This window comes from Myodes glareolus, chromosome 3 (assembly GCF_982192425.1).
Source record: "Myodes glareolus chromosome 3, mMyoGla1.1, whole genome shotgun sequence".
NCBI lineage: Eukaryota > Metazoa > Chordata > Mammalia > Rodentia > Cricetidae > Myodes > Myodes glareolus.
Window position 1 is genome coordinate 122,064,121 of NC_142028.1, and position 12,693 is coordinate 122,076,813.

Here is a 12,693-nt window from a genome sequence, read left to right on the forward strand (position 1 = left end):
AACACTTAGTGTGACCTCATGAAGTGAGAGCTGGTGGTCGATAGTGGACATTATGGACTCAGTCTGTGTATTTGTTTGATCATACTTGCTGTCCAGTCTGCTTAATCGGAGCCACACACAGTCCCAGGCCCGGTGCACACATTCTGGAGACATGTCAGGTGTGGAATCACTTCTTAGGATCTGCTGCAGACCAGTGCTCCTAGCTAACACTTTTCTCACTTAATGTCCATTCCAGGTCACAGAGACACGCACTGGGCCTTTGGGCTGCAACAGCTATGACAATCTGGACTCTGTGAGTTCTGTCCTCCTGCAAAGCACGGAAAGCAAACTGCACCTACAAGGTAGGAAACTGACGAGAAAGGGGCGGTGGGCGAATGGTAACAGTCCAGAGAGGATAAGGAAGATGAGGCGAAAGGGGCAGTGCTGGAGTGGGCGAATGAAAACAGTCCAGAGAAGATGAGGAAGATAAGGTGAAAGGGGCGGAACTGGAGGTGGGTGAATAATAACAGTCCAGAGAGGAGGAGGAAGATGAGGCACATGGAGAAGAGAAAAAGGGAGGAGGGGCAGAAAACAATGAAAATTTGACATATGGAAATCAAACAGCTGTGATGTGATACACAAGAATTTTAACATATACAGAGATTTAAAACTCATGGTTATTAATTAGTTTTCATATAAATATATATGTGAGTTCTATCTGATTATTTTGATAAAAATGTCTGAACAGTATTATTTATAGATGCCTGAACTCCCAGACCTACTATATATTAAAGTTTTATATATTATCATCTGTATTTCTTCCTTATTGATTTGATTTAGAGTGTGTTTTGCAGACATTTAAATCTGAAGAAAAAGAATATTTTATAGAATGTGTTATTCTCTGTAATTTCTTCCTTTATTGACTCACAATTTTAAGTAAACACACACTTTTAGCAGTGTTAGAAATCAACAATGCTCACTACTGACTGTGTGTAGGAAGTTATATTTGAACATGACCATAATCGTTATGGGGATTTGATGTGTGAGGTCCTTCTGTCTGTCTGTTGCTTTCATTGGTTAATGATAGGTTTTGAGCCTATCGCAGGGAGGAATAAAACTAGGTGGGGAGGACTAGATTGAACTATGGGAGAAAATATTTTTATTTTTGTAGAAATTTCTGTTCATTTAGCATGTCAAATTTAGATTTATTTCAGTATCAGAAAGAGGAAGGAAATTTTTAGGTAGACAAAAAAGGATAACAGTACAAATGATGTTATTATAAATAATATATATGTATATATAATTTCTTTTGTTTTGAGACTATAATACAACCACATCATTATCCCTTTCCTATATATATATATACATATATATATATATATAAAACTATCTAACCATATCAATTTTCCATGTGTAAAGTAAAAGCGAACAATGCCACATCTCTAAAACATATTATTAGGCCAGTAGTGAAATGTTATTTATAAAGAATTTTCTAGGAAAAAAAATGATTTGGCATTAATTAATAACTACAAGATTTCTTATTCAGTATGACGGATCTTAACAATAGAGAAGAAGAAGAGTACTTCTGTGAGGCAATACTGAGATGTCAAAGGAAGGTACTTTGGAGAGTGACATAACATGCTATTTTAAGCTTCTAGTTGCCATTCAACTTTCCTTCAATGATCATATATTAATTTTACAGTCAGGAAAATATCATATGCTTTAACTTTGTGGAGACAAAATCATAACCTTCCTAAAAAGTATATGATAAGGATGATTTTGAATGTCAGTGGGAAGAACTTGGGTTGAAGGCACGCATAAGGCTTATTAGAGCCTAATAGAGTTCTTTCAGTGTTCTGGTAACTTGACAATTCTGTGATTCACATACTTCTTACAGACAATAATTGAAAAATAGTGTAAGCAGGGTTTAATAGTGTCACTGGAAATCCTTAATAAATATATCCTGGAGAAACTTGTGTCAATATGATGGTTTAGTGTTTAAACAAATTCACACACACACACACACACACACACACACACACAACATCTCAGATACTTAGAAAACGATCTAAGGCAATTTACTATTCCCTTTAGTAAAGAAAATAATAGGTATGATGAAAATAAAAAGAAATGGCAGCAAGGCATAGCCCATGTGCCTTGGGTGTACTAGAATTTTCAGCATCTGAGTTCAGGTGATACCTATAGAAAATCTCTGGCATGATACTCAAGATTATAATCCAGGCAGTTGGATGCCAGTGAGTGTGCTGTCACTTGCTGTGCAAGCTGAGGGTACCCAAAACTGTAAACTACAATTATAATAAACTTAGTAAGGCAAATCAGATGTTACTACCAAGGACAAATGTGATGTTTTCATGACACTGAGTCTGATTAACGGTGAATCCAGTAAAGCTTAAGGTTTAATAATTTTTCACCTATGCCCTCACATTTTCTTTTTCGAATAATGTATGGAACTCTACTTCCAATAAGTTTCTTCCTTTACAACACCCTTCTGTGTAAGATCCTGCCATCTGAAACCTGGGAATCCCATGGGTAACATTACTAGAAAGCTGCTCTTCCTACAGGAATACATTGACAGTCCCTTTCCCTAGATTGATCAGAGTTCAGCTGAAGGATTAAATTCATATGCAAGTATTTTATATTAAAAATGGTGTTGAGAAACTGGGTGTCTGGAGAAATGTCTCAAAAAGTAAGAAAGAAGGTTTACTTGAAGCACAAAGGATTTGCCTGCAAATATTTGAAGCACTGACTTATAGAAAACAGCTATCTTCATTAATGTGAACAGAATGTGCCAGGCTTAATGCAGTACAAAGGAGATAATAGTATCCTGGATTTAGCACATTGTAAAATGAACCTTTCTTCTTTTTATGGTCCCAAAGAGTCAGAACCAGGATTTTACACCATGAGATACACGTTATGTCACTGAGCAAGACACTAAGTCTCATATGGCATGCTCAAGGCACATTCCTCCCCAAACATAGAGTGTGCTACTTGCTGATGTAGTGGCTTCCTGTTAGGGAAGAATTTCAAGAACCTATTTGGTAGAAATTCTGTATTGATTAGATTATATAAGCATTTTTCAGTTGAGTGTGGTCATTTTAAGAAGGTTTTTAAGTCTTTTCTAAAGGCTGATGATGATTTCTCTAAAAATGATGAATCATCAAATTTTTACTGAAATTTGGCTCAAATTCAAAATTAGACTGCATGTCTGAACACTGATGAACCTAAGTCAATGTATTTACATCTGATTCTATATTTCCCTATAGCTTCTATATATGTCTATATATGTTTTATGATTAAATATGATGTATTTGTGTAGCATGATCTGTGAGATTGTCATAGTATATTTATATATGTATGTATCTATGTGTATCTATACATATAAACATATACATATTATTTACAAATCATTTCAGTAGCATGGTAAGCAATATGAGAATGGAGATCAAGAGTAACATGTGTTCTACTTCAAGAAAACATGTATTTTTCACAGAGATGCCTAAAAACACCAGCAATAAATGTAGTAGAATTTTACAGAGAAGCTGTTACATGATATCAGATTATGAGAGGAGGTTTTGGGTTTTGTTTTGATTTTGTTTTGTTTTTAAAACGAGGTTTCTGTGTAGCTTTGGTGCCTGTCTTGGAAATAGCTCTTGTAGACCAGGCTGGCCTCGAACTCACAGAGGTCTGCCTACTTCTGCTTCCCGAGTGCTAGGTTTAAAGACGTGTGCCATCATAACCCATTGTGGGTTTATGGAGGATTATTCCTGTGAGAAATAAACACAGCATGGGATCTGAAGGATAAATGGGAAGGCAGGGAGGGCATAGATGGAGAGACCAACACAAGAGTCTTTATAAAGGAGCATTCAAGAAAATTAAAGTCTCATGAGATTAAAACAGAAAGTGGTGAAAAAGAAAAAAAAAGCAGTGTTTAAAAGTCTATGCAGTTTCTGTTTCATATGATGACCTGAACATACATTAAGAGAAGTAGACATCCTGGAAAACTTTTAAAACAAGTATTGCATGAAGAGAGCTGTATTTTGGAAGGTCATTGTTTCTCTGTATTGGCTGAGAAAGGGAGATGAGATTTGTGACAATCGGGGCCATTGAGTTCAGAAAATGAGATAGAGAAACAGACCAATTACGAAGATATTTAGGAGGCATTATGACCCAGGTTCAATAAAAAGACACTGAAGCATTTAGATAACTGAGTCAATGGAATGTTGGGATGCTATGGAGAATATGGACAAACAACTGTGATTCAAGGCAATATATATTGTAATAAGAAAAGTAAATGCAATGCATAACATTATGGGAGTTCGGGGGTAAAAAAAGGTTGTTCATATCCTCTGTCCAGGGGAAGGAGTCTTAGCAAAAGATATCAAAGGGAATCAAAGGATTTTTCTTAAAAGACAGAAGACTATCTCATGACATTTGAAAAAGCTGCAATTCTAGAAAACCTCAGTGTAAAGAGAAAGATTGAAATGTGAACATATTAATGTTAAAACTCTTTTTATAAAGTATACTATTAATAAAGTGTAAACATTAGCCACACAATGCATGAGAAAAGTTATTATATAAAATGTATAAAGAATGTATGTATAATAGCATATTCTAATAAGTAGCCTGGCAAGCAAAGGAAATGGCTAAAACACAGATGCAAGACAAGAATTTCTAGGCGATGAGCATCTGAAAAGATGATTGCTTACCAGGAAAATGTATATAAAAACCATTATCAAATACCAGTGCCTAACACTCTCTGTCACAAATAAAACAGACTGACCGCATCAAGAAATAAGCACTGGAGGCATGGGCGCTTACACACATTGCCGGGCGACGCGTAAATTAATGGCAATAGTTTGGGGAAACTCTTGATGATCTGTACTAAAAATTGCATATGTCCTTTGGCTGTGACCCGAAAATTTCAGCTCCTAGGGATGTGCCAAGAGAAATGTGTCCAAGTTCACAAAAAGTCATGAATGTTAACAGCAAATTCATTCAAAATAGCAAAAGAAAAGATAGAAACCATTAAAATGTATGTCCAGCCACAAGAAAATAAATACGTTCATCTCACAGGCCCCCATACAGCAAAGAGGAAGAGCGAATTGCTGTTTTGTGCACTGTCGCACAGGTGTAACACTGAAAGAAAAAGAAACCAGATACAAAATGTACGTGTGCAATATGAGTCTCTTCCTCTACTGGTCCGAAACTGTAAAAATCACATAGTTTTAAACATGCAAAGGAGAGTGGAAGCTTTGGAGAAGATAAATGCTGCAAATGACTAAAATAGAATGAGTGGGGTTCCTTGGACTACCTAGTTTTACCTGGGTTTGTTTGCTTTGAAAATCCATAGAGTTAAGCACACATTATTTATATGTATGCATTTCTATATATACATTATGCATTTATTCAACATTTATTTAATATTTCACTCCATCTTGCCACTTCTGCAAAGAGGAATTGTAAATATAGTGGAGACACAGAAGAGAGTTCAGGCCAGCCACAGTCATATCATATGGATTGAGGGTAGCTGAGACGGTACTAACTAAAGTTATAATGTATTTAGTCATTTGGGGACCATACCAATGTACTTAAAAAGCATGTTTGTTTCTTGATATTTTGAATTAATATTTTTACTTACTTTATTATTTTGGGCTTTTAGTCCTCACAAGGTTCTCATGAAGAAGGTAAAAATAATATCCTTTTTTCAGGTGAAAATGCTAAGTTTCATTGATCTTGCTCCATAAGGTTTTGAGTTGAAATTTTTACTTGGACTCACTAACCTCATGGCTCCTTCTCAAAATAATGTAGTTTTCCATTCTTCTGTCTGTCTCTTCATTCGCTTGAACAAGGCTGGGATGGGAGATACTGCAGGGGTTGACTTGGGAAGACTAAAGACAAAATGGACACTTTAATGACTTTTCACACTATGTGATAGAACGTAAAGTGGTCACTGAAACAGAGTACAAAGAGACTGGAATAAAAAAATCAGAGATTAAAAATGAGTGAAAAAATGATAGAAGAATCAGAGGCTATTAGTAGTTGTAGCAGCAAAAACTAAACTACCAGTAATAAGAATAATGGTATAACGATTACTTCTTATTTTGTGATTCTCATCTCAAGAAGCTCAGCACATGTTTTGCCAACATGGTGATGTAATTTAATGTGGTTACCATCTGGTGAAGTATAAAGAGAAAAACACTCAGCCTCTGCCGTTCAATGATGTGGAAATGGATGCAGACAGAATATTTATCTGAAAGTTGTGGACGGTGTCGAATTTTATCTGTTCAGAAATTCAAACATTTATTTAGCACTTCTAATCGAGCGTCCATTATATGTCAAATACAGTTTCAACAACTGGGAAGACAGCATCGAATGAGCTGCTTTCTGTGTTGTTTTAGAACTTATGTTCCGTGTATGGACAACGTGGAAACAGAGAATAACAAATAATCAAAGAATGTCTTTTCCTCACACTTAGAGAGCACATGGGAACAGTTTTTGAAGAATGCAGGCCACAGAAAAGGTTTCTGTTTAAATTTGGCGTGGATAAACAGATAAACCGCTGCAAATTTAGGGAAAGTAGCTTAATCTGGTTTGTTGTTTAAATGGATCACGATGGCTATTGGATAGAAAAGATTGCTCAAGATGAAAGCATGCACAAGGACAGTAATTTGGAGGCTAGTTTACCTATTAATGTATGAGAAGATTGTGTCTGTGATAGTTACAAAGAATGTAGTGAGTAGTTAGAGGATTTATGGACATATTTTTAAAAATATGCTGACAATATTTGGAAATGGATTAGAAAAAGCTTATAAAAGAAAAGAAAGAATCAAAAGTGACCTCTAAGTTCAGAATAAGTCCTTATAATGATTTTGCCGCTTTAAGAACATAGCTTGTCTGTATGAGGGATATTTTAAATGAGCTTTGAGGAATTAAAGTTGAACTCAAAGTTGACTTATTTATTAAATAAACAAATGAAGATGGACAGTGGGTATTTAGAATGTCAGAGAAGGAAGTTAAGGTATCAATTAATCTAAAAAGACTGAAATTATACAAGGTTATACTGTGAGAAAATATATAAAGTTATAAAATATAACTATAAAAGGGAATACAATTATTGAGTCACAGAAAATTTAACATACATAGGTTGGGATGGTTAGATATTATGATGAGGAAAGGAGGGTAGGAGAAGAAGCAACAATGCAAGGGAAAATGAGAGCTGGGTGGAATTATTCAGGGGAGAAGAGCTTGCTTTTGAAGTACAAGGACTTGAGTTAAATCTCGAGAAGCTATATATAAGCAAAAATGATTGACACGATTTCACATGCTTGTAATTTCAGTTGTGAGGAGGCAAACACAAGAGGCAATCTGAGGTTTACTTGGCCTTTTAATCTAGTGCAGCATATTAGACAAAGTCCAGGATATTGAGAGACCCTATCTAGGAAGAAACAAACTAAATTGGGTGACAACACCCAAATCCATTTAGTCGTGTGCATCATGTGTAAACACACAAACATTTATACACACACAAGAGAGAGAGAGACAGAGACAGAGACAGAGTCAAAGAGAAAGTAGTAGCTATTCTGGAAGGCAGGAATCAGAGAGTTTAGTATCACAAAGCCAAGTAAGGAATGTTTATGTCAAATGTTTCAGTGGGGAACTGTGCAAGGTTGAGAACCTGAACTATGTAGGAACATACATAAACAGATACCCATAACACATTGACCAGCCTGTCTAGCTGAAAGAGTAAACTCCAAGTTAAATAAGTGTCTAAAAATATAAGATGTTAATGGGATTAAGAAATACATCCTGCCTTCAAATTCAGGCCTCCATATGCCTCTGTGGTCATACATGCCTGTACACAGATGCATACACATAAACACAAACAACAAACAAGTATGTTTTTGTTTTAAACACAGATCGTGTTGAAATGTATAAAATAATGCTAGTATAAAACTGAAGAGAACTGGAAAATGAATATTGGATGGAGTGAAAGAAAGTATATGTAATCTTAAGGAGAAAGATTTCCTTGCATTTACATAGTGAGATTCTGAGTATGATAAATTTTCATGCAAACTACACAGGACTATTACATTTAGCCCTGGAGTATTCTGGATTGTGGTGTCAAGTGATTTTGTTTTTTTATCCTTTAACTCAGAATCAACAAAACCTTTATTTGGCTATGAGGATCATTCTATACACAGGGAAAGATTGATGCTCTAGGCATTAGCAAGTGACTGCAGGAACAAAGTTGAGCATTCAAGAGTAACTGGCATTTTGTGTATAACTGGAATCATCTAACACAGATAGATGATGCTGTCCTCTCTGAATTGAGGAAAAGAAGAAAATGGGCTCCTGTGTGGGAGAATTTATAAATGTGAAATGGTCAATGTTTTGCTGGACTTCTTGATTACTCTTCATAGGATTTAAGTTGCTTGATTCCAGATTGTATCATCTCTGCAATTTGATTGCTGCTTAAAACTGATGGTTTGTCAGTTTAGTTGGCAAGGTGTTTTTTTCAAAGTGTACATAAAACAATGGTAAGTTTTATGATGAATGGCATCTTAGAAACAATGTCATATTCTATCATAAATCCCAGTGAAAAGGGAGTTTAGTTATTATCGTCTCCCGTTTGCAATAGAGGAAAATGGATAGAAGGAGGGTGAAGGTCACAGTATGTGAAGCTGGATCATGGTGATGAGTGCCAGGTGACTCGTCTAGCTTCTGATCAGACTTGATGACCCATCCCCTTCCAGCAGCCAGTGTGGTCTTCTCAAAATCTCATCAAATGTAGCTGCTTCTCTTTTCAAGCCCTTGAGTGCTTCTCTGGAAATTTTTTCATGAAGAATCTGTAACTAATATGACCGTATGTTTTCTATCATATTATAATGAATTATATTCAGTCTGATGACCTTTTGCTGCTGATTTGTGCAATGCCAGCACTGTACTGCTCTGCATGGATAGCATTCTTTGTATGCGCATGTGTGTGTATATGTGGGTGTGTTCAGAGATAGTGGCCACTATAAAGTTCTGGTGGGCAACCTCAGACAAGGGCATTGCCGTAGCTAACAATTTGTGGGAATGTATCCTACACCTCACACTGAGATATTCATTTTAAATTCCGACTTTGGAAGCAGCATTATCCACCTCTGTATGGTACTTCCGTTCAAATTTTTGTTTGCTTTTTACTTATAATTTTGATGAGTTTATGCAACTCATCATCATACAACCTTTATTTTTTAATCCTTCTCCCCACTTAAGCCATTCCATACCTAGGATCCCCACACTGATTTTCTTTTAGAGAGATCTCTCCTTTCCTCCTGCACTGATGTGCTGTCTCATTTTGCTGCCTCTTCAGAGAAAGCCATCTTGCTTTGTTTGCCTCTCATTTCTATAGTTGGAACTTTGTCTATTGCTTTTAAACCAAAGGTTATTTCAAGAAAAGCCCTGAACTGAGAAAAAAAATGAACTTCATCATCAGCTCTTCCCTTGGCATATTAAGTGACATGAGACATGCTAGGGCAGCCTTCGACCTCTGTTTCTCATGTACTTCCTGTGTTTGTGTGTATCCCATGCCTTTGCTTTACTTATCTTTGCTTCCTCCATGATCTATTTCCTTGGCTGATACCAAATACTCATTAGAAGTGTGGTGAATAAATACCTGTAAGTAAATCTAAGTGTCCTCAGTACATATTCTGTTGCACAAAACAGTGAAAATTCCACTGCTTTAATAGTTTCAAAATCATCTAGTTAGTAACAGAGACAAAGTTAATAAGAGAAATATTTTAACTTAGACTTTAGTTTTTGTGATGCTGTTTTTTTTAACAGACATTGTGTTTCTATAAGTTAGACCAGTTATCTGCACCACCAACTAGTCACTAAGTGTTGTTTTCCTTACTGTAGAAATGAGGAAACCGAGACCATGAAACGGTAAGAAGTAAAAAAATTAGTCTATTACTTTTCAACTTAGCCTCCAGCAAACCTTTAGGACATAAATAGAAAACTGTCACATTCTTTACCAAAATATCACAAGATTAGCCTCTAGCCCAGTTGCTAATATTATTCACATGTGACACCACTTAACTAGGCCTCCAATCTCCCAGTTGAACTCTCTTTTAAACTTCTGTTAGATGGTTCATTAATCCCTCCTTCCTTCATTAAATTGATGCCCTGATCTAAAGTCTCAGTCTTCCACATTTCTCCAAAAATGGCACGGTCAGACGTGCCACAGTAATAACCCACTCTCTGGCACGAGCTTCTGCCTTATTTACTTATTACTGTTTCAATAAGACTCTGTCACCAAAACAACTTATAAAAGAAAGTTTTGAAATGAGCTTCCATTTTTCTGAAAGTCTGTGATGCTAGAACAAAGGTATTGTGGCTGAAACAGTCAAGAGTTCATGTCTTGATCCAGAAGTAGGAGGCAAAGAGACATGCATGAACTTTTAGAACTTCAAAGCCACCACCAGTGACATACCTACTCTTGTAAGGCCATATCTCTTAATTCTTCTAAACAGTTCCATCAACTGGGGACCAACTATTCAAACATGAACCTATCGGGGCATTTTCACATAAGCCACCACAGGCTCACGGTTCCCTGGACTCTAAATTTACTTTATTATTCTTGTGGAATGCTGAATAATCAGAACACTTTATCGGAGCTTCAAGGGAAATGTCCTTGAACAAAAGTCAGGGCTGTGAAGAGGGTAGAAATGAGCTTCTCTTTTTTCATGAAGCCTTTTCTCTCCAAAGTTCCATAAAGGAAACAACTTTACTCTTATGATCCCAGGGTACATCAAGTGCTGGCTCCCTCTGGCTGGTCTGGTGAACAGTTTTAGGGTGAGTCTTCATTGACACTTATTCCAAGGTTATAAAGAGTGAATCCTAGTCAGTAGTCTTCTTGTCTCATTAACAGTGGCATGGGAGGTATTAACCAGTGTCCATGTTTCTACCTGTCTGGGACTGTGAGGTGTGTTCAATAGTAGAATCTTGTGACAAATGGGTGTGCTGACTTCCACCAAGCCATCAGTATCATAATGTTGATTTTCCTTTCTATACCAAGAAACATCCTCCTTTCCTATTTGTCAGAAGAAGGGTTATTGTCTAGATGGAGATTGAAGATATCAATCAAAAAGAAAATAGAATGGGAAGGCTTAATAGAGAGGAGTTGATGATCACAAGATATTGTACTAGTTAATTCAAATTTTCAATCTCCCTATGTATTCTAATCTACAAAAATGAAAATAATAACACATGTGCTTCACAGCACTTTTTTGTATTTAATTAGAAAATAAATATTTGCCAACTAAAGGAGATGATGCGGTACTAATGATGGCTATCATCTTAGATAATTATTATATATCAGGAATTGAGATAATTTCTTTTCATCAATACCTCATATGAGCTTAATACAAATCCATTTTCTTTATTAAAAATGGAAACTCACCAAAGTTCTGTCCCTTGCAGGTGGCAGGGCAGGAAGCTGTGCCCTGGTCTACTCAAAGACTATGAATATGAAATTTCACAGCAGTGTTTCTCAACCTGGGATACAGAAATAAGAAGTGCACTGTTTTTGAAGCAATTATAGCTTACTTTTATCTGTTCCTGCGTCATAAACACTTAAAATTATGCTACTTTGAGTGGAAAGTCCATGGTTGTTCTAAAGAGACCAGCTAGCCTTTGTGTGCACAGGTGTAGCTGATTTCCTTAGGTATTCTCAGAACAATCTATGAGCAGAAAACAGCATTGCCCTCAGAAATGGTGGTCATTCCACCTCAGGATGCTCCAGGAATGTGAAATTGCAGAAAGAACTACTGGAATTGTAAGGAACTTCAGACTCAGACCCAGGCAGGACGAAGGATAGAATTCTGAGCAAGTTCACCTCTTCTGGGATGGAGGGGATGCTGGCAGAGAGAGTGCCATGGAATCACATATGTGTTCTGTGGTCACATGGAACTGTTTCCTTCAAATAAACCTGTGGTCAAAGATGTATGAAAATGCTTATAGGTAAAAGGTCTACGTGGTAATTTGGTTCCCTTAACAATCATGTCCATTAGAAACCTTGTCAATCTCATTGATTGGGCAGAAATAAAACATCAGGATGGACAAATCCTTAATAACTCAGCCAAGGTGATTTGTTTATTGACTAAATATGGATATAACAATTGCTGGTTTTTTTAAAAATGATTAAGTCAATTCTTGTTTATTGCAACATTCTGCCTTGGAAACATGTGTCTCCTGCAGATCTCACACAGCACTTCTGATGCTCCTTTACTATACTTCAGACACCACACATATTCTCTATGTACACAGTTATAGAGTTGATGCTCCTTTACTATACTTCAGATACCACACATATTCTCTTATGTACACAGTTGTAGAGTTGCCACTCCCTTGTTACTTACATCTCCAAGAGTTATATTTTTTAAATGTTTTAGTTTTTTTTTATTTGTGTGTGTACATTTGTGTATGTGCATGCAAGCCAAGCTCATGCAGGTGCTCAAGTGGACAAGAAAAGTACATTGGATTCTCTGGACTTACAGATAGTTACAAGCTACTTGATGTGGGTTTGGAAAACCAAACTTAGGTAGTCGGCGAGAGTAGCAAGTGCTCATAATGGATTAGTCAGCTTTCCAGCATTGAATTTGGTTGTTTATTGTTTATTTCTCAACTGCATAACATTTATCACATAGTAGA

The 12,693-nt window shown here is 36.3% G+C and overlaps 1 protein-coding gene across 1 annotated transcript in view; it reads left to right on the forward strand.

Annotated features, from left to right (window-relative positions):
• Brinp1 (BMP/retinoic acid inducible neural specific 1) overlaps positions 1-12,693 on the forward strand; it is a 188,683-nt gene that overhangs the window by 122,398 nt on the left and 53,592 nt on the right. The window contains exon 5 of the mRNA XM_048459244.3: positions 236-341. Coding sequence (XP_048315201.3) covers positions 236-341 — 106 coding nt within the window. The remainder of the gene's footprint in view (positions 1-235; positions 342-12,693) is intronic.